The following is a 21,535-nucleotide window of genomic DNA, read 5'->3' as shown; positions in this document are numbered from 1 at the left end:
CTTAGTTAAGGTGTGTGGCGTGTTGATAGCTGCCTTCCAACAAATGCAAACCATAAAGCTTTGATGGCCTTGTACTTGTATCACAGAGAGACAATAAAATTATTATCTTTCACCAGCAAGTGGGTTTTATTACACTGCTTTAAAAGATTTATTTCCCAGTCTAGTCTTCTGCAGACCTATCAGCACCCAATATTTCCCAACCAGCAATTATGCTAATCTCAGGTTAATCTGAGGAGGGTGAGTGGAGTGTATGGCTTGGTTTTATCATTCTTACTTTCAGCACTTTTGCTTTTCTTTTGTGATCAGCAGTTGGAGCTAAGATGCTATTTGTACATCATCATAGCAAATCTTTTGTGCATTCTGTGGGGAAAGCATTAAACTCACAGTTTATATAAAGACATAACAACCATTTTCCACTATGGAGACTTTGTTGAGATACTCAGATGAAAACTTTGAATCATCCAATGTGAAGAAAAAGTCTGCTAAAATGAAATTATCACAATGATTATGAGAGATAACTATGGTAGTACTGTGGTGTGGTTTACATCCTGTTTTGCAAAAGTGTTCTGATGCAATTGCATAAATGTCATGCTATTTTAGAGGAGAAATCTTGGTGGCACCTCCAGCAAGAAAAAGAACAAATATATGGGAAAGAGATGCAACCACATTGTGGCATAGGACTGTGAAGCACAAAAGGGAAATTCAGTGCAATGAGAGAGCTGCTTTGGGTGCATTTTTATGGCAGATTCTCTGGCTGAATGCACAGTCCTTTTGCAGAATGAAAATATAGAATACGTCTGGATCTATAGTGTGTGCATGAGAACAACTGAGTCCAAAATCTGTACTCAAATCTTTTTTTCTCCTGAACTCTCCGAGAACTGCCTTGTTTGTTTGTGTGTGACAAGGTTTAATCAGCAATTCTCTTACCTGCTCCAGTGAGGGCATCCACTGGCTCCCTGGGGGGCAGGCACAAGGTAATGTTTAACTTTATCTCTACCCTGTTTCTGGTACTTTAGCTGGGCAATAAGCAATGTAAAAGAGCCTGGTGTTGTTGTTTTTAAGACAAGCTGTACTTCTGACCGAAGCAAAACTGGAGGTCATTTAACCATTACAGTGGTATCTCGGGTTACAGACACTTCAGGTTACAGACTCCGCTAACCCGGAAGTAGTACCTCGGGTTAAGAACTTTGCTTCAGGATGAGAACAGAAATCGTGCTCCGGCGGCGCAGCAGCAGTGGGAAGCCCCATTAGCTAAAGTGGTGCTTCAGGTTAAGAACAGTTTCAGGTTAAGAATGGACCTCCAGAACGAATTAAGTTCTTAACCCGAGGTACCACTGTACTCCTACCTTCATTGTGATTTGCCCATTTCCCAGAGCTGTAGAGGCGGCTACTGACCCACTTGAAAGGAATAAAAAATAAGGCATCTCCACCCAGCAGATCTCAAAGCATGATTGACTGCGGGAGGAAGCATCTGAGAAGACAGACACCTAAAGATATCCCAGAAGCAGGTTATTGCTTCAGTTTCAACAAAGGAAAAGAGAGTCCCACCCCACCTCATTTTTAAAAGCTTAGTGGAAGGGACATGCCAACCGTCTGGACATCTTCATAGCTTCCATTCGGTTACAAACCTCTCACTTTGCTCATGGACATTGGAATCTTGATTTCTGGACCTTGTGCTTGCAGTTGAGCCAGTACTGCTATTAGCCAGGATAAAGAGCTTTTTCATACTTTCAAGTGAGAGTTGCTGTCATCAAGTTTTGGAATAAGAGCCTCACGTGAACTCGGTGTAGGATCATTGAGTAGATGAACATTTTTAACTGTAACTGCTCTTAGAATGCTACTAATTGTTTTACAACATTTTTGCAAGTCACCCTCTGCCACTGTCCAATACAGTGGTGCCTTGGTTTAAGAACAGCTTAGTTTATGAACAACTTGGATTAAGAACGCTGCAAACCCGGAAGTAGGTGTTTTGGTTTGTGAACTTTGCCTTGGAAGCAGAACATGTTCTGCTTCCTGTTGAGTGTGTTCCATTTGTAAATTGAGTCCCCCGCTGCTATGGGAAAGCACACTTTGGTTTACGAATGCTTTGGTTTAAGAACAGACTTCCAGAACGGATTAAGTTCGTAAACCAAGGTACCACTGTATACACACACACGGGCATACAAACTATTTTTGCACTATTGCACCTGTAAGCCCACTACACTTCTTTTCACAGTAACTATGCTGGAATTCTTCATGACCACATAACTGCCTTAATTCACAATCTTGTATTGAGGTTCCTTTTCCACCTCCGTGCACAGACAGACAGACAGACACCTTCTTTTCCTTGGACACTGCCTCAAATGCAACAGAGAGCATAACTAACAGGAAATCTTGATGGTGGACCAATCCTGGTCTAGAATTATGTAGGTGAAAGATCAACAACAAAAACTGCACCTGTGACACTTGAGAATTCACAAAAGACGATGAAATTAAATCCATGTCATCACTTATAAGGCTGCATGACTGACTAGGGAATGAGGCATGCCACACTCTGCCTTAAGTGTCCTAGGGATTTATAGCAACTTGTAAAGTTTACAGCATGGGTAAGCAAACTAAGGCCCAGGGGCCGGATCTGGCCCAATCGCCTTCTAAATCCAGCCCGCGGACGGTCCAGGAATCAGCGTGTTTTTACATGAGTAGAATGTGTCCTTTTATTAAGAATGCATCTCTGGGTTATTTGTGGGGCATAGGAATTCGTTCATCCCACCCCCAAAAAAATAAATATAGTCCGGCCTCCCACAAGGTCTGAGGGACAGTGGACCGGCCCCCTGCTGAAAAAGTTTGCTGACCCCTGCTTTACAGGGAACACTAAAATGATGGGGAAGTAACTATGCTCTTTTATGTGCACATATGGGACAAAGAGGAATACATGGGGCCTGCAGGTCAAACCACAGATTTCCTTTTATTTTACTAATTACTAAATAGAGGTTCCATTGTTAGAGATACTTGCAGACCTCAAAGTGTGTAAACTAAAGGATTTGCACCTTAAATACTTTGTTTTTGCAAGTCCTTCTCAAACCCTTCTTTTCATTATCTGCTGCATAACCAGTAAATCACACATAATCAGTACATAAACAGTGAATCGTATTTCTCTTTCTCCTGAAGACTTGTGCTATAAATGTGAGAATTTCCACATTTGATAGAAATGTAAATTTCTAGGCTTGTGGTTGCAGAGAAATCCAGCATAATCCTGCATTATAAAATCTCACTGGTAAAAACAGACAGTTGCTTAGATAAATAATTGCTTTGTTGTTGTTGTTGTTGTTGTTGTTTATGTGATATCATTGAATGAAACCCAGAAAAAAAGTAGAGCAAGTATGAAGTCACTTGAAATCAATGGAACCAATGTACCCAGTCTAATAAATTCAATGTATAAAGTACCTCAGTTAATCTGTACAACAGCCATGTAAAGTAGGTCAGTATTATTACCCTCACACAGCAGATGGAGACTGGAGACTGAGAGATCAGTAGGTCACTCAGAGTTGGTTATCCCTACGCCAGCCCCAAACCCAAACCCATCGATGGCTGGTGGGGATTTTGTTTTTCTTCCATGGAGAATAAACACATCTTCCTGGTTCAGTTGTAGGGTGGGCCAATAAAGCCAGTCATTCTGCCTTGCCATCAGTTTTCCTGCTTTGGGGTTTGGCCAGCAGCAGCTTGCAGACAACGTGTTCCAAGGGAAAGATTGTTCCATTCCATGGGATCCTTCCCTCTCCTGTGCTTGCAGTGAGGCAGTAATGCATAGTTTTGTGCCTACTATGGGCCTTCCCTCAGAGAAGGTTTGCTCATATTTGATCCTCAGCACTTTGTACTATGACTGGGCACATTATTACCCAGCTGGGCACATTGCCACCGACAAACCACAGCAGATCAGCACACTGCCTGCTGGGATGCGCTTTACCGGTAACTAAGTTCACAGAGTTCTTTGTGCATCGTAGAAAAATGCTTCCACCTCATGCAGCAGGAATGCGGTCCCTACATGTGCCAGTAGTCAGTAGCCATTCCAGTCTACAGCTGGAGAGACAGGTTAGCGCTCAGGCTTATCTAAACCTGAATTCCTAACTAAACTTACAAACCAGCTGGATTATATTTTGAGATAGCCAATGTAGTCTGCGTGGATCTCCACTTATGCAGTAGAGCTTCTCCTTTCTGTCCTCCCCACACAGGTAAAAGGTAAAGGTAAAGGACCCCTAGATGGTTAAGTCCTGTCAAAGGTGATTATGGGGTGTGACACTCATCTTGCTTCAGGCCAAGGGAGCCAGCGTTTGTCCACAGACAGCTTTCCAGGTCATGTGACCATCATGTGACTTCTGGCCCAACAAGACACCGTGACGGAGCCAGAGCGCACGGAAATGCCTTTTACCTTCCTGCCGCAGTGGTACCTATTTATCTACTCACACTGGTGTGCTTTTGAACTGCTAGGTTGGCAGGAGCTGGGACCAAGCAATGGGAGCTCACCCCATTGTGTGGATTCGAACCACCAACCTTCTGACCGGCAAGCCCAAGAGGCTCAGTGGTTTAGTCCACAGTGCCACCCGCTCCTTTTACCTTTCCCCACACAACCCTACATGCCCTCCACACCCTTTACCACTGCATCATAACCTGTGAAAAGCCACTCTGGAAAGGGGAAAGGCCTTAGAAAGGGGAAAGGCTGGTTTTTCAATCCCTGCATTCTCCTGTCTGAAACCCCAAAGGACTGCTGCCAGTCAGTGCAGACTCAGCAGAGTCGTCTTCTTATGTTAAAGTCTGGAGAGCTTCCAGAGCAGCCTCTGGCACAGTGCATGGCTCCAGGGTGCATCTGGGAGTGCAAGAAAATGTAATGCAGAAGGCTCAAAAAGTCACGAGACCTTCAGCAAAAAATCATTAGCAACCCTCAATGAAAGACCTGCTGGTTTTTGTCTGGGATTGTCAAGAGTTATCAAGCCATCCTCACATCCTCTTTTTCATGAGCAGGTAAAATGAGAGTCATCATAGCAATCCATAGCTAAAAGCAGAAGTTGGCAAATGTGTCCTCCTTTTTGCTCTTCAAAATATGGCAAGCCTATAATCTGTGCCCATATGATATAGAGGGTGTTGCCACCTGCTGGTAATGAATGAACTTATATTTCGCCTCTTTCATCTATGGCTTTCCAATTCAAAAACAACCTTTTCAGAATGGCAAATCAGGCAGATGGTGCCAAAGGCCAGAACTCTAATGTATCTGCCAGAGATGGATCAAATGATCAGGACAGGGAAAACTCTTTCCTCCCGCAAGGGAGATGGCTTGGCAGTAGGAGATGGCAAGGATGCAGCAACTGTGTGCAACTGGCCTCCAGTCACTGGTGTCGGGAGGGTGAAGGAGGAGCCGATGGTGAGTGGCAGACACAGGATTGACTCCTCCAGTGTGTTGACACGGCACTGACCTTGCCATGGCCTCGCTCCTACCCTTCTCTGCCCCAGTATGCAGCAACAATGTGGGGGACACCTGGCCAGCTGAGCACTGCTGCCCCACCCCTGCTGCTCTCTGCTATAGTGACTTGTGTTGCAGTAATACTTATGATGATTATCATCTTCATCATCATCATCTATTCAACTTATACACCACCCTATACCCAGAGGTCTCAGGGTATTTCACAACAAAACCACAACATATAAAATCAAACCAAAAGCAGTAACCCAATAACCCCATCCCCCAAAAAGCCACATTCTAAAAGGGTGTTGGATGTCAATAAGACCAGCCAAAGGCCTGGTTAAAAAAGGAATGTTTTTGCCTGGTGCCTAAAAGTGTATAATGAAGGCGCCAGGCAAGCTTCCCTGGGGAGAGCATTCCACTGCAGAGAAGGCCCGTTCTCGTGTTTCCACCCTCTGGACCTCTCGAGGAGGTGGCACATGAAGGAGGGTCTCAGAAGATGATCTCAGGGACCAGGTAGGTTCATATGGGAAGAGGCGATCCTTGAGGTATTGCAGTCCTGAGCCGTTTAAGGCCTTATAGGTCAAAACCAGCACTCTGACACTTACGAAAGGTGAAGTGGTCAGAATGCTGTACCTAAACTTGTTTTCTAAAATACAGGCCTAATTCTCACCATCCTGTAGTAGCAAAGCTGTCTGGACTTTGCTTCTTCATTCGTTGGATAGGAGTGCATATTCAAAGCTCCCCCACTCAAAGTAATTCTTCCACAAAGAAATGTGATGTCGGGAAGTGGGTGGTCATATGTGATCTGAGCAGCAATTAATGCAGCAATATTGGGGAAGCATCACAGTACAAACCATGAAGCAGAATAAATCCATCACTAAGACACTATTATTGTGTCTAGAACATGTTGCGAGATACACCCACAATTAAACACCTGCCTGTAGGGCCCAGAGACAGGAGACAAAACAAAGCAAGCTGGTGCCCTATTCGTAGGGAAGCAAGAAGATGTGGAATGGGCAATATAGAAACAGTGAAATGGCTCAAGCACTTCCCACCTCCGTTAAACCTCATGATCAACAACTCAATCCACCCACCATCATGTACGGCATTCAAGGAAACTAGAAAGAAACACATTCTGTGTATTCGTCCTCAGTGCTGCTGTGCTGTTGTTTTTAATGTACAGAGAGAAACAATGTTTGCATCGCCCCAAACTGCATGTATCAGAAGAATCAGCATGGAGAGGTCAGGGGGACTTTTTGATTGAGAAAGACAGAGCACCAAAGCTTCCCTAGCAATGACATTAACAGCATTCAGTCAGTAAGTTATAGCATCAATAGAGCCCTCTCTATGGTCAAAAGATTTGTGCAGGATGGTCATCTATGATACAGGATCCTCTTTCCTTTTGCACTTTACAGATTCATAATCTTAGACCTGGCATGCCTCTCCCTCAGCCCGTAAGAGAATGCAAAGTGCCAATGATATGGCCTTGGAGGGAAGACTGCAGTGCAAGATCATTGCAATAGTCATCATCAGGACTCCTGCTAGCAAGATGCTGGGTGCTTCCACAGGAAGCTCGATGGGCTCATGAAGGGCTGAGAGGGCATGAAGTGCAAAGTCATAGTGATCTTTTAATAATGTCTGTACATGCAGCGACTCTACAGCTAATGCAGGAAGATGAGGCAAGACGAGGGAGCACGGGGCGGGGGGGGGAGGAAAGAAAGAAAGAGGTGCAGGCACTGTGGGACAGGATCTTCATTTTTCCATGCAGGCCCTGGAAAAGAATGGAAAGCAATTGTTCAATTAAACTGGAGTTGGCCTCGCTTACAGTGATCACACAGGCACTGTCACGATCCTTGAAGCCTTTCCTTTGCACAAACAGCAGTGTTTAATAACAAACATTCCAAGCAAAATAAAATACTGTAACTTAAGTAACAATAAAATAGAATGCCCATCATAGTTGGACTAAGTAGCCAACACTAGGTGACAGCTGAGCGAGGATCAAAGACGAAGGAATAACGATCATTACACCCACGCTTTCTATGGCCACTGCTTTCTGCACTGCTGTACCACCCAAGTGCAAACTATGCTATGTTATTGTCAACTCTGACAGCAGAATTTCTGCTCTTCTTGTGCCAAATTTTTAATGACTGAGCGCATTTATACAGGCAATGTGTCACTGGATCCCATCACTTGGCAGTGTATTACATGTCTGTCTGCACCAAGAGCATCATGTGATGACTCCAACTGTGAGGAACTAAAACAACAACAACAACAACAACAACTAGTGCCCATTCTATCAGGCTACCTTAACTGTTTCAATCCCAGCTGGTCCTAAGTGTTGCCCCTTCCTGCCCATCCTTTTTTTCCTTTTGTGCCATGTCTTTTAGCTTGTAAGCCTGTAGGAAAGAACTGTCTTGCTACTGATCTTTGGGATGCTTTTTGGATGAAGAGTGGGGTAAAATACTTTAAATAAAAGGAAAGACAAATCTGGACCAACAGGAACCTACTGGAAGGGGCAGCAGCAGGAAGTGGATAGGAGGAATGATAGTTGGGTTACACACAGTCATCTCACCAGTCAGGTTTTAGTTGCATGAGAAGGGAATATTTTTTCCCCTTAAGTATGAGCTGGTTGGCTATATATCCCTTCTCACAAAAGTCAGAATTCAACATAAAGGCTTTGAAAGATGGAGGGACATGAGGAGAATGTGGTCAGATTAAGTATTCAGGCTTCTTTTTGCAGTCCACACTTTCTTCATTTGCCAGCCTTAGTCCTGTTTACTCTTCCACATCTTTAGTATAGGAACGAGAGCTGAGCATGTGGTGCAGTGATAGCTCTCTACATGGTATAAAGAGAAGTGACTGCTGGACTGGTGATACAGATGATTTTCAGGACTTGATCCTGAATCGTACAACAACCTCCAGTACAGTCTCTAAGGTGGGGTAGCCAATGTGGTGCCCTCCAGCTCTCATCATCACTGACCTTTGGCCATACTAGCCAGGGATGATGGAAGTCGGAGCCCAACAACATATGTAGGAAAAGAGGATATAGCAGTGAGCACTAGTTAGGAAGCCAGCTGACTCCGACTGGTTCCAACGCAGTCAGTAAGATTTGGATCACTGTTTCTGACACTGAATGGCATGCAGAAAATATGAAATAATTAAAAGCTTTGTGTCTGGACAGATATATTCAGAGATTCAAAAGTTGTTTCCTGTCATTATCTCAGAGACAACGATTCAGTGCCCTGATTGGTATGTCCATAAGTCTATCAGCAAGTCAACTTTCTGAGTCCCAGTTGGCATCTTAATAGGGCACTTTCATGTTCAGGCTTGTAAACATTGTGGCAGGTATCATACCTCCTGTTTCCAAAGCTGTGAGGCTTCCACTATATTTTTTATGATTGTTGTGAGATGCAAAGCACCTTGTAGATTTGCAGTGGGGAATCTGTGATGAACACCCTCAAGAAGTTGTTGGACTCCCAACTCCCATAATCTGTAGTCAACATGGCCAATAGTCAGAGATAGGGATGGGGAAGAAATTTGATTCAGTTCACCCTGAAAGCCAAATTTATCAATTCACACTCTCTGAAACAGTTTTGAGAATGGAAACACAGCCATCCTCCAAAATCCGCACTTATTTGGCTTTTGCAGTGCAGTTCTCCAACCAAACAAAAATGTATATGTTAGGGGGAAATGTGTATGAAAACGAACAGTGAAATTAAACTTACAAAAATATAGTATATTAGGAGAAACTGCTTGCAAAATGTGTACATTAATCAAAACTGCAAAATGTGTACATTAATCAAAACTGCATGCAAAAATGTTTTTATTGGAATTTTATAAAAATTCTCACTAAAATGCGGAAACGGTTTCTGGAGGATTTTTTTTTTTTAATGCAATTTTCTGCAGAAATGTGGAGGAACCCAAAAGAAACAAAATTTACAGATCCTTCCAACCCTATTCAGGGATTATGGGAGTTGTAATCGAGCCCTACCTGGCAGGCTACAGGTACCCTATCCCTGACATATATTATCTAGTGTGTGCCCCCAAATAAGTTTGAACCTGTTTTACATAAACAGGCAGTAGTTATTAAAAAGGAAAGAAGGAAGGAAAGAAAGAAAGAAAGAAAGAAAGAAAGAAAGAAGACACAGCCTAAACTTCCACTATTGAACTGAACTCAACGGAGCCAGGAAAATGGTGCTGCTTGTATCTCTATGATACAATGGTTCAATTGCCCAACATTGCATGGAGTGGCTTCTGCATTCAAGGAAGTATCAGTCAGGATTCGTGATGATGCTGAGACTGGAACCCTTTACCAATGATAGCAAAATGTGGTACAGGAAACTAAATATATAGGAGTAAATTAAGACTGTCATACTTCTCACTGTCCTGTTGGAGCTTTGGCAGCATCAAACATTTTCTTCCTGCCTTCCATTCCTGACATGGCCTCCACATTCTTACGCCAGTCACCCACTTCTACAGGACGCTCCTGTAAAGAAACCAGGAACCTTACCTTAGTACCATGAGAACAGAATAGTAAAGGCAAATTCATAGCACCAGAGCTGTATGTGTATTGTGTGATCCCACCTTAACCACCAATTAAGTGTAATATGGTGCACGGACTTTGGCATCTTGAGAACTCTACTTTCATTTCAAAGTTTCTAGTCCTCATGGCTGTGAAGGTGAAGGTGAAGGTGAAGGTGAAAGTGGGTGGGCAGTGCCCATGGCATCTCAGAATTCAGAGGAAAAAGATTAGGCAGAATTTTCAAAGGCCGTGAGTTGGGACTTTGCATTCTGCATTATAACATCTTGCCTTTCTCCAACAACTGGAAGAGGAAGTTGTCCAAATTGGCTTGGGTGTGTGTAAACATATCACAGAATCCAGTGCAAATGAACTTTTGAATGAATGAAATTCACACATACTCAACTCTATGAGGACTATGCCTCCTCCTTGCTCACTGGCAACCCATCATGAGCAGACATTGCCATGCCCAAGATTAAAGGTTTGCATGTTGAGTAAAATGTGTTTGTGCAGACGTTCAGAAAGTCTAATCCTGAGTTTTGCCCTCTTAAGGTGGAAGCCAGTAATATCAAGCTGGCCAAATATAATCACAGCTAAACATGGAGTTTTAAGTTGATGTTTCAATCATTGTTTTGCTAAGGTTTTCAGTGTTTTAAGTTGGTTGTTGTTTCATTGTGCATTATATATCTTATGGTTATCTGTAATCTGCCTTATGAGGGCCACACCCGATGAGGTAGCCTAATAATATCCACATAAAACAAAGAGGCCAGGCTCATCACAAACATGCACTGACCACCACATTTCCCCAGCATGCCCCACTGCATGCAGAAAACATTATCTAAACCAGCTTTTCCAAGCCTGATAGCCTCCAGATGTATTGGACTACAACTCCCATCAGCCCCAGCCAGCATGGCCAATGGTCAGAAGAGATGGGAGCTATAGGCCAGAATATCTGAAGGCTACCAAGTTGGGTGAAGCTGATATCAGGCTCCCTTCAGGCTGGGAAGCAACACACACAGGGTCCTTGTATGGCTACCACACCCTTAGATGTTTGGAAAGAGAGACCCACACTGGTGTTCAGGGAGCTTAGCATGCTCTGTTAACCATGGGATACTTTGAGTATCAGGTTCAAGGCATCTTCTGAGCCTAAATGGCATTGTGCCAGAGTTTGGGCCAGTGTTTGGCAGGCACACCAGAGTCTGGGCCAGCTCCTTATCAGGAATTTACCCCATGCTGACATTTTTTCAGATCTGAATGACTTTATGAGTAATAAAGACAAAGAGTCAGAACATTAAAATTTGCTTCCTCCATATGCAAGCTTGCAAAACACACTGTAAGTGTAGTGAGCTCCTCTACTTATTATGAAATAGTTTCTGTTAACTACTGATATTGGGAAAGCTAATATTCAAAACAGATCCCCATATGCTGGCCCAAGCAGTGATTTTTCCGCCTAAGAAAAGCAAGGTGTGAAGACTTTCAGCTCACATGAAGGCTACTTACAAATGTTACCATCGTGATAGGGATCACTTGGTGTGGGAAGACCTGGGTTCAGCAGCCTTCATCCACGATTTCAGCCATTCAATATGTGTGCAGCTGCCACAAATGAACTATTTCAAAAGTGCTTAGCACAACTCTTCAAACAGCTAAATCAATCATGAACTGTCTTGACCGTGAGTCAAAACAAGACATAGTAGAAAGGTCAGCATGAGTAGATGTACAGACCACAGATAATGAGCAGCTCAAATAAACCATTTCCCACAGAGGTGTCTGGCCATGTGTCAAGATTGAGAAAGCCTGGCCTCAGTTTTCCATGCTGTGGTGTCCTCCAATTTGGACTATTTGAATGTGCTCCATGTGGGACTTCTTTAGCAACTGCTCCCTTCAATTTAGATGGTTGGGAATATCCAAAGGATAGCATTATCATGCTATCATGCAGCCAGTTGAAAGAAGGTCAGCACACAGGTAAACCTTTCCTCCATAATCACTTTAAGAAGCAACCACTGACCTTCTCGGTGTCCTCCTTTTTGACAGACTTGAGGTTGGCTCTCAAGTCCATGGATACTTTGTGCTTAGAGCCAAGCAGAGCCCTAAGCATAGCGTCAGCAGAGACACGGACCCTCCGCAAGGGAGGGCGTTTGAATTTCCCCCGAAGGTCAAGCACCTTCAGTTTCAGGTCTTTAATCTGCAGAACAGGAGATCAGAAAAGAAGCCTCATAAAGTCATCAATGGGCATGCAAGACCTAAGGTTAAGTTGGTCAAGCCTTGTTTTCTAAACAGGAAGGAGTTCATGTGATCTGACTATCTTTCTCTGCTGCAGGTATGGATGCTCTGGGAATCCCCTAGTGCTAACAGTGAGCGCTCACACCTTCCTTTGTGGGTGCCCTTTGCGGGACTGCGCGCAGCACCCTGGGTCACATGGGACGCACCAGCTGGTTGGGCTGGCCTGCCTCCCGCCAAACCTCAGTTAACCAATCAGCTCTGCTGGGAGGCGGGGCCAGTTGCATAAATAGGAGGCGGAGCCGGCAGCAAACATGCAGTCGGCTCCAGAGAGGCATTCCTGGCGGCAGTTTCACACCTGAATCTTTTGCCATGATCAAACAAAATAGAAAAAGCACACTGGGTCTCCTTTTCCCACTTTCTTTGTGCACTTTATTAAGCAGCTCCTGCACCAGGAACATCAAACCTGAGAATGTCAGGAGAGCTTCTGCGTGGTGAAAAACTAGAACACATGATCAGCCTAAGGGCTTCATTAAAAAAATATATTCCAGAATGATTATAGATGTTCCAGGAGGTGAATTTTCCTATTTTCAGTTCAAACCAGAGATCTCCACCTTCATTCTCTCCGGCCTAAATGCCCTAAGAACCAGGTCCTGAGCCCAAGAGTACAACAATGCACATTGACTGTTATATTGTGAAGATTGCAGCAGATGTCATTTTGTTTTCTTACCTCCCGCATGTTGTGGTTACATTTTGCTTCAATGTCATATCGCTCCTCATCCACAACATCCACTTTCTCATGTAGCTCTCTGCACAGATCCTAGAGAGAAAGGTTAAAAGGAAAAGTGGTGAGCCGGCATTTTTCTCCAGGACTAGTTTTGATAGAACTACTACACAAGAAAGCATTTCCTTTTCCTTCTTATCTGGAAGACATGATGTATTTTTGTCGGGGGGGGGGAGTCTCTGAACAGCAAATTTGACAAAGAAAGAAAAAGAAACCAGATGAAAATAAAAATAAAACATCAGCTGACATTAATAGTACAACAACCGTCAATACAAACCATCTAAGTTTAAACATATAAATTGAAATATTCCCCTTGAGACAGTTCATTTAAGCACTTCAAAGCTCTAGTCTAAATAAGAACATCTCCAGTGTGAAGGAAGAGATTTCTTATCCACCTCTGGCTGCATCTACACAGGTATTTTAAAAACTCTCTATAAATGCTGGGGGGGGGGGACACTTCAAAGCTCACAATGGAAAATTTCATAGAGTTCCAATTTCAGCTCTGCAACACCATCTGGTGTCGCAGTGTTATAATGCATTTTTAACGTTTTATTTTTACTAATGTAGCTGAGTCCAAAGGCAAAAAAATACAGCACAAGCTGGAGACCTAACTCCTAGTATGGCTCATCAGAGCTCTATAATGCTCAACAACATCAGCAAGTCTTCAGAAGCCATCTTTACTTCCGCACAGCTCCCTCAACCAAGAGAGTACCTGGAGTTGGGCAAACGAAAGTCCGCTGGTCCTCAGAGGTGTAACCCTCTCTGCCAAATACCTCTCCTTTTCTCCTTGTTTGTCCACTTGCTCTTGTTCCCACTGTTCTTTAGCTTTAGCCAGCATCAAACTCTGGGACAAAGAAGTCAAAGCATTTGAAATTTGCAAGCTTTGAGGTTTTGTTTCTCTGTCCCCACCAATGCCCCCCTCCCCTGCTCTGTTGGCCGCCTGTTTATTTTGGAAGGCATGGAGTCTGCAGCAGTTGGTGTGATGGTCGGTAGGGCATTGAACGTTTACAGCTCAGGGTGAGAGCCTGTGCAGTCGGAATACTGATGAGATGAAGTTCCTCACTGCTGTTCAGAGTCTTATTGGCACACAGCTCCCCCACCCTATGTGTGCAGTCCCCATGAGGGAGGTGGAGTAGGAGATTCATCTTATTATGATTCCAGGAGGTCTGCCCAGCTGCCTTTGTCATACAAAGTGACTGGATGGGATTTTATACTGAGGGATAAGGATGACTGTGTGTTTGTTTACAGGGAATCAGGCAGAGGGCCTTCTCGGTAGTGGCACCCACCCTGTAGAATGCCCTCCCATCAGATGTCAAGGAAATAAACAACTGACTTTTATAAGACATCTGAAGGCAGCCCTGTTTAGGGAAGTTTTTAATGTTTGATGTTTTATCCCTTTATTTTTATTATTATTAATATTCTGTTGGGAGCCGCCCAGTGTGGCTGGGGAACCCCAGCCAGATGGGCGGGGTATAAATAAATTAGTAGTAGTAGTAGTATTTGTGAGTGTTACTAATTAATAGTATAATGTTTATTTTAATAGGTTGTACATTGCTTTGAGATTCTTTTGTCTTGTATTTAATTTCTAGCATTTACATCACTTTGAGATTTTTTAAAATTAAGACAAGTTCTAAATAAGAGAAAAGGACAAGGAGAGGGATCCTTCAAAACATCATATTTTTTTTAAAATCAGTGCTACCATATTTTCTGAGATGTGAGTTCTATCATAGGTCAATGCAAAAGTCTCACAGGCTTCCCCTACAATGCGCAAGGTGGAATTCCTACACAATCCCCAACATTTGCTTAGGATAGCTTCTCTTCTGTGCAGCTCACTTTAACAAAAGCACTGCAGCTGGTTTGCGACCTCTGTGAGGATCTAGGATCGCATCCCGACTCACCTTCAAAAGGAGTTTGCGCGAGGCTGTGATTTTGGATTTCCTCTGAGGGAGAAAGACGAATACGTAAATAAAGGGAAACCACTTTAAAGCAAATATATTATGCAATCAGTTGCAGAGTTGCACAGAAAAATAAAAAAGAATCCAGGAGCAACACTTACCTCCCTGCAGAAGTTCATTTGGGTGGAGGAATAAAGACAGGAGAAAGCAGAATGAATATGAGGAATATAAACTTCTGCTCAAGAGAAGAATAGAATTGCTACTATATGGAAAAGTAAACCCATCACACCTCTACTCCCCACTAATCCAGAGATTTCCAGAAGAAGTTGGGATTTTCCTACCCTCCCTATGCTGTATTTTGGGTCACAAATTGTTTTGGGAAGTGCAGATTTGGAAGGTTCACCTCAAAATGTGAATCAAACTGAATTCCCACCCCCATCACTAGTGTGAAGACCTTACCTGGAATATGGCTGTTTTGCTTTCATTTAGACAAGTGATTTAGATGGTATACAGTATTCCTCTACAGTTCAGCTGTTCTTGGACCCAAATTAAACATCACACATTCTCCTGGGGTTTTCCATAAAAGAGAAGCATCCTCTTTTATACGTTGACATAGATGTCCACAACTGTTCTCAAACCTAGAGATCCCCACTTTATGGTCACATCTACTAATGGGATCATGGATTAGTTGTCGGTGGGTGAGCTGTGCCACTCTTCCAGTAGTGGGCAATGACATCCCTGAAACAAAAGGGCTAAATGGACTGGCTAGCTCCAGCCTAAGGGGAGGAGAAAAGGCACAATTCCTTTGGCAAATCCCATTTTAGAACCTTGTCTCTAAGCCTGGGAAGTGTAGGTTCTTCTCTACCATCTAGTGGCTGATTTGTAGAAGTGGTTTGTGAGTCTTACTAATGCTCTCAAAACTCAAAATTCTCTTTTATAAGTAAACTCGCTAGGCAGCCTCTGAATATTTGTTATTCAATGATCACTGAGTTCAAAATTTCATATCTTACCCTTGATATCTGACTGTATTTGACATGCAATGGCATTTCGAATTTGGCAGTATTGGAAACTAATGCCTGATAGCTATAATTTCAGACTTTCTACCTTTGGGGAATACTTTCCTCTTTATATTCTCTGTGGTTAGACTTGACACTAAACCTTTAAAGCACTCTTATACCACTTCAGCAATGATGGCTGCCCCCAAAGAACCCTGGGAACTGTAATTCGTCAAGGGTCCTGACGAATCCCCAGCATCCTTAACTAACTCTATTTCCCATGATCCTTTGTGACGAATATATGGCTGTTGAAGTGGTATATGTGAGCTTTAAATGTAGGATGTGACCTACAATGGAACCTTTGAACATCGCAGAGAAATTAGAGGCATGCTCAGTTCACACTAGGCAGTGTTTGAGGACACTATTGCCCACTGCAACATGATAGTGCGCTCTGGCTTATGTCTGAGCTGGAATGCATAGGATTGCACTAGAGCAAATCTTGATATGGCACTGGTCATAGGATTGCCATTGAAAGCAGCAACCCTGTTTTCCTCGCATTGGTCACCTCTCCTTGTTTCCCCACTATGATACAGGTGAACCTATGATACAGGTTCATGTTTCTCTTGGGTTATCAGCTTTGCGGGTCCTTGGTCACATGTGCAAACTGGAGAAACTGTGATGTACACACACCACACTGATGCACATCCCTCAGACATGTATGCAACCATATACCACAACCGCACACATATGCAACCCCACACACATATGCATGCATGCGCGCGCGCACACACACACACACACACACCCTGCTAGCAATTAGGCTTGGGAAAATAATTTCTGCATTTTTCAAACCAAATTTGGGGCACTGGGCATCTTCTTGGAGTGCACAGCTGGGTAGCCAACAGCAAATCTTCCTTCCTTAGCTCTCCAAGAAGATCACTGCCCAACCCCACAACCAGGGGGTGCCAAATTGAATAAAATATTGTGGGGGGGGCGAAGTAAACCCCACCCTGCATAATCGATCACATGACACAGTGCAGACACACCATTTGAATGGGAATGCCCATCAACTTTGTGGGGTCCCAGCCCCCTCAAATATTTTATTGTGGGGGCCGAAGCCCCCATGGCCCCTAGGAGTTGGCTCCTATGCCCACAACTATTAGGCTTGAAAAATGCCTCCTATGGAAGCCAGTGGAAGATTTCATTCACCCTAATTGCATCAGGGAAGGAGCAATTGGAGGCTGCTGTTGGGGTGGGAAGTATTAACCATTGCTTCACCAGTTTGGTTGCCCAAAACTGCCCTTCCCTTGTGGCAATTAGGCTTGAAAAAAGCCTTCTATTTGGCTAAAATAGAAGGCTTCTTTCAAGCCTACTGACATCTTTTTCAGCAGCATTCCTCAGGACAAGTCTCCCAAATCTAGTTCCGCTCTAAGTGCCAGGTGTCATGCATGAGTTAATTTAGGCCAAAGTCAGAAGAGGAATCCAGGAAACGAGATCCAAACTAGATGTAAATAGAGGACACCTCAAGTGGCAGCAGGCAGATGTGATTGTTGTTTATCTTACTTACTGTTCAGGCATCGTGCAATTGAATTGTGTGCCTACAATTTGAAAGATAAAGAATCAGCAATAAAGAATGAAACTGAAACCTAACCTTTGAACACCAGCACAAGTTCAGGGTCAGCCCTACATTCATACGAACATAATTTTATTTGCATGCTGCCATTCCATAGTTCAAACCATGCTCAACGTGGCTTATAACATGAAAAAATACATAGTGACTATATAACAAAAGTAGTCATAAACAATAAATAAAACATCAAAATACCAAAAGCAAGTTGAACAATTTGCGCATGTATTATAATAAGATCTACAATAAAGATACAGAAAATTAATGGCAATAACAGCAACAACTGTTGGAATCTCAACTAGATCTGTACCTTGTTTGTAGTATTTCTACAAAACTTTATAGAGCTAAGCCGATGATAAAACTACAGAGTGCCAGTGGGTCCAGACCTCATTATTCTATGTTCTAGATCAGGCATCCCCAACCTGCGGCCCTCCATATGTTTTGGCCTACAACTCCCATGATCCCTAGCTAACAGGACCAGTGGTCAGGGATGCTGGGAATTGTAGTCCAAAACATCTGGAGGGCCGAAGGTTGGGGGTGCCTGTTCTAGATGGCTAGAGATGATGAGGATACTCCGCCTGGTGCTGCTACCCTAAATCCAAAGAGTAGTCACAGACTCACATAACCTAGTTGTACCTATTTGGTCCTACCTTTTAAATATCAGGTTGGGCACACTCTGTATATTGTGTATCCATGGAACAGCATTTAGACTATATGGATGGCTTGTTCCAATTAACTCCTGGTAAAATCATCCCACCAGTTCTTAGAGGCCCACTAACTGAAGATGCATTAAAAAAAAAAAAATACAATTGCCCCACACAAGGTGCTAAGAAAAATGAGGTCCTAGGCAACCCAGATGACCTTTTTCTACCTCTGCTTAGGCATTTGCCATGCTATTCCAAGCTGAATCATCTAAATGTGTAAGAGGCAGGGAGAAGCAGTAGACACAAGGCAGCCTAGCATCTGATCAAATTAGAGACTTCTGCTCAAGATGGTGCATTACTCTCCCAGAATGTCTCTGATAGCCAGCACACCTCTATTGTTTACTTTTTTGGACCTTCTGCTGCCATGGAGAGAGATACTAGCAAAGCTGTGATGTACAGGAGGTCAGCCTCAAATTAAGGGAGCAAGAAATGCCATAGACAGGAGGGTGTGCCATGTCAAGCATATCTACAATTCAGCAACTTGGCTTCAAGGGTTTAGCTACTTCTCGAATGCTAATTACCCACAACCCCTCTCAGTCCCTCAATTTTTACAAAATTATTTCTGTTGACTGATACTTTGGAGGGTAAGATAAGGAACTTCCCCGAGAGGGATCAAGTATGTGAAAATCCAAGTCTTAAAATACATGAGTCTTAGATAAATGCCCACATTCAAATTTCAAATGTCTTTTTTTTAAATAAAAATTCAATTCAAATTCATAATGCATTTTTTTGGTCTCACTTTTGCATTCCCTTAAGAAGCTGGTTTACACTCAGATTATTTGATGCTTTCCTGCATCTGAGCAACTTTATAGATAGCACAATAGATTTAAGAGCTCCGAAATTCCCTGCAGTGTGCTAGCTTTGGGCAAAATGACTGCCTATCCGAAACCATTCTAAATAAATGTAAAGTAAATGAATGTAAATATAAAATGGGGAATTTGATTGTAATGAAACCCATGGTTCTCAGGATTCCTTTGACTATAGGGCTGAAGGTAACTTTGAATATTGTAATATTTCTATTATTGCTGCATACTTGGCAATATCACAATTTTGCATCTATAATTTGACCATAGAATTTCTTTTGTTCAGCTGCAAAAGCCTCATTTTCATTCCTACTCTCTAAACGGCTTGACACCGCTTTGACGGCTCATATATATGCCTGCTTTTTGCTCAGCGGCTTCTACCTTTAAGTCATTCAGCGCATCTGTGCAGCCCATGCCTTCCACAAATAAGATATCCATTTGTAAGAACATACGAAAGGTCCTCCCGTCTCAGACCCAATGCTCATCTAGTCTAGCATCCTATTCTCACAGTGGCCAACCAGATGTCTGTGAGAAACCCACTGGCAGGATTTGAGCATGGCAGCATTCTTCCCACTTGTGATTCGTAGCTATTGATAGCCTCATGCTCCATAAATGTCACTTGGAAAAAGGTATGGAACTTGTGGAATACACATCTGTGACTGGATCATTTTGCCCTTTCAAATGAATTGTCCCAGTGGTCTCCGTATCACTACGGATGGCATTCAGAAGCAGTTCCTCCAGTTTAGTTTCTGGTAGATAAATTACCCTGGCATAAGCAAAGTTCTCTCAAAGTTCTGTTAGGTGTCAGCAAATTTGTTTGACACCACCATGGTGTTAACAAAATGTAAGTATCCGCAATAAAGTAGAACAGAGAAGGCAACTTGAGCATAGACTTTTATAGATGCACTCACCATAAACGGAGACATAAAAATAATTAGCATCGTTTCTGCACCTGCCATCTACAAGAGAGCTGGAATTTGATGTGGGAGAAAGTCAATTTGTTTTTTCAGAGTTCCCATTTCCCCAAGAGCCTATTGGATCCTGTTAGACACCCAGTCCCCTCGTGCAATGCCTTTTCCATCAGGGAATCTGATCACTGCCATCTGCTCTGGGGAATTTTCATAAGCATTTCTCTTCAGATCTAACGCTTCACCAACCGAAACCTGCCCTTAAGCTTCTGGCTAATCTATCTGCCTAGTATTTGCAAAGTGCTCCGAGATTGAAAAGGGGAGGAAAAAAACCCATCTCCACCAGCCTGTGTCTGCATTAGTGCCTACATGCCATTGGCACTGCAAGTGTAATTGGTTTTAATGGCAGTTGCCTGGGTGCATCCCCTACAAAGCTCCTGCTCAACCAGCTGGTGTTCTCATTGCCTTGAGCAAAATAAGGTGGTGATTTCTTTCTCTGTGCTCCAACCTATAAATCAGCACATGACTACCTCCCGCCCCAAGGCTAACCCTTTGATGAAAACACCTTACCTAGAGCAGTCCAGGCGGGAGGGAGGTGCTGGCTGAAGGATGGAAGATTTCAGACTGTGAGGAGATGAGGAAAGGATGGGGGTATTAAGCTGCAGCCAGACCGCAACTGGTCAGTAAAAATAGAACAGATACAGATACCCTTCTGGGACGCCTGCATTCACAGAGCAAGAGGCGATGTCTAGAGATGCAGCAGACCACACACCCACATATTGTGTATACATTACGTGCGCACACTTTGCGCTGCGTACATGTTATAATGAGAGTGGGGAAGCTTTTCCAGCCTGAGGGCCTCATTCTCTCATGAGCAATGTTGCAGGGGCCACATGCCAGCAGTGGATGGGTCAGGGATATGACTCTTGCCTCCATACAGTAGGTTGCATTCTGGCCATGCAAAAGTTAAGGTAAAGTTAAGGTAAAGGTAAAGGGACCCCTGACCATGAGGTCCAGTCGTGGACGACTCTGGGGTTGCGGTGCTCATCTTGCTTTACTGGCCAAGGGAGCTGGCGTACAGCTTCCGGGTCATGTGGCCAGCATGACTAAGCCGCTTCTGGCGAACCAGAGCAGCGCACGGAAACGCCGTTTACCTTCCCGCTGGAGTGGTACCTATTTATCTACTTGCACTTTGACGTGCTTTCGAACTGCTAGGTGGGCAGGAGCAGGGACTGAGCAACGGGAGCTCACCCTGTCACAGGGATTCGAACCGCCGACCTTCTGATCGGCAAGTCCTAGGCTCTGTGGTTTAACTCACAGCGCCACCCACGTCCTTATGCAAAAGTTAGAGGCTTCTAAATGTCATCCCTCTATCTTCCAAGCAGACAAGCAGGAGGCATGATTGCTGCTCAAGGCACTGAAAGTCCAGGAAAGGTTATGGCCTGGAAAGATGTGCAGGAGATTTCAGGAAGCCAGAGAGACTGGAGGGCTTTTGGCCCCTGGTGTTGAGGTTCCTCACCCCCCATTTTACACCTTTACATTGCATCCCCTGTGTACTCTGACTAGTGTACACACATAACTTCTGCTCACATACTAAAAACTCTGGACACACTGAGAACAGGACACTGCAAGACACGGTTGATAAGAAC

General features: G+C 43.6%; 1 protein-coding gene across 2 annotated transcripts; it reads right to left on the bottom strand.

The window, feature by feature from the left end:
• Window positions 1-6,567: 6,567 nt before the first annotated feature.
• On the bottom strand, window positions 6,568-20,598 carry TNNI1 (troponin I1, slow skeletal type). 2 transcript variants are annotated; one of them, XM_081009943.1, is made up of 8 exons: window positions 20,457-20,598; window positions 17,408-17,442; window positions 14,853-14,894; window positions 13,667-13,798; window positions 12,901-12,990; window positions 11,959-12,135; window positions 9,810-9,920; window positions 6,568-7,205 (listed from the first exon to the last, which is right to left on the bottom strand). In XM_081009943.1, exons 4-7 carry the CDS (start codon window positions 13,790-13,792, stop codon window positions 9,813-9,815), a joined length of 501 nt encoding a protein of 166 aa, XP_080866069.1. In that variant the 5' UTR covers window positions 13,793-13,798; window positions 14,853-14,894; window positions 17,408-17,442; window positions 20,457-20,598; the 3' UTR covers window positions 6,568-7,205; window positions 9,810-9,812. The 2 variants fall into 2 exon arrangements, with proteins under 2 accessions (XP_080866069.1, XP_080866070.1); XM_081009944.1 differs by lacking the exon at window positions 20,457-20,598 and adding an exon at window positions 19,890-19,914.
• Between the last annotated feature and the right edge of the window lie 937 nt (window positions 20,599-21,535).

The sequence above is a fragment of the Podarcis pityusensis genome, assembly GCF_964106645.2.
Source record: "Podarcis pityusensis genome assembly, chromosome: 6".
NCBI classification, from domain to species: domain Eukaryota; kingdom Metazoa; phylum Chordata; class Lepidosauria; order Squamata; family Lacertidae; genus Podarcis; species Podarcis pityusensis.
The sequence above is the reverse complement of the archived record's forward strand: the minus strand, read 5'-3'. Positions and strand labels throughout refer to the sequence as shown.

Bases quoted from the DNA above. Each gene is read 5' to 3' on its own strand.
- TNNI1 (XM_081009943.1), bottom strand. From the start codon at position 13,792: ATGCTGGCTAAAGCTAAAGAACAGTGGGAACAAGAGCAAGTGGACAAA. The intron at 12,991-13,666 runs GTACTCTCTTGG...CTTTCTCTCTAG, and splicing joins TTTCGTTTGCCCAACTCCAG to GATCTGTGCAGAGAGCTACA. The intron at 9,921-11,958 runs GTCAGTGGTTGC...GTTTCTTTACAG, and splicing joins AAAAGGAGGACACCGAGAAG to GAGCGTCCTGTAGAAGTGGG.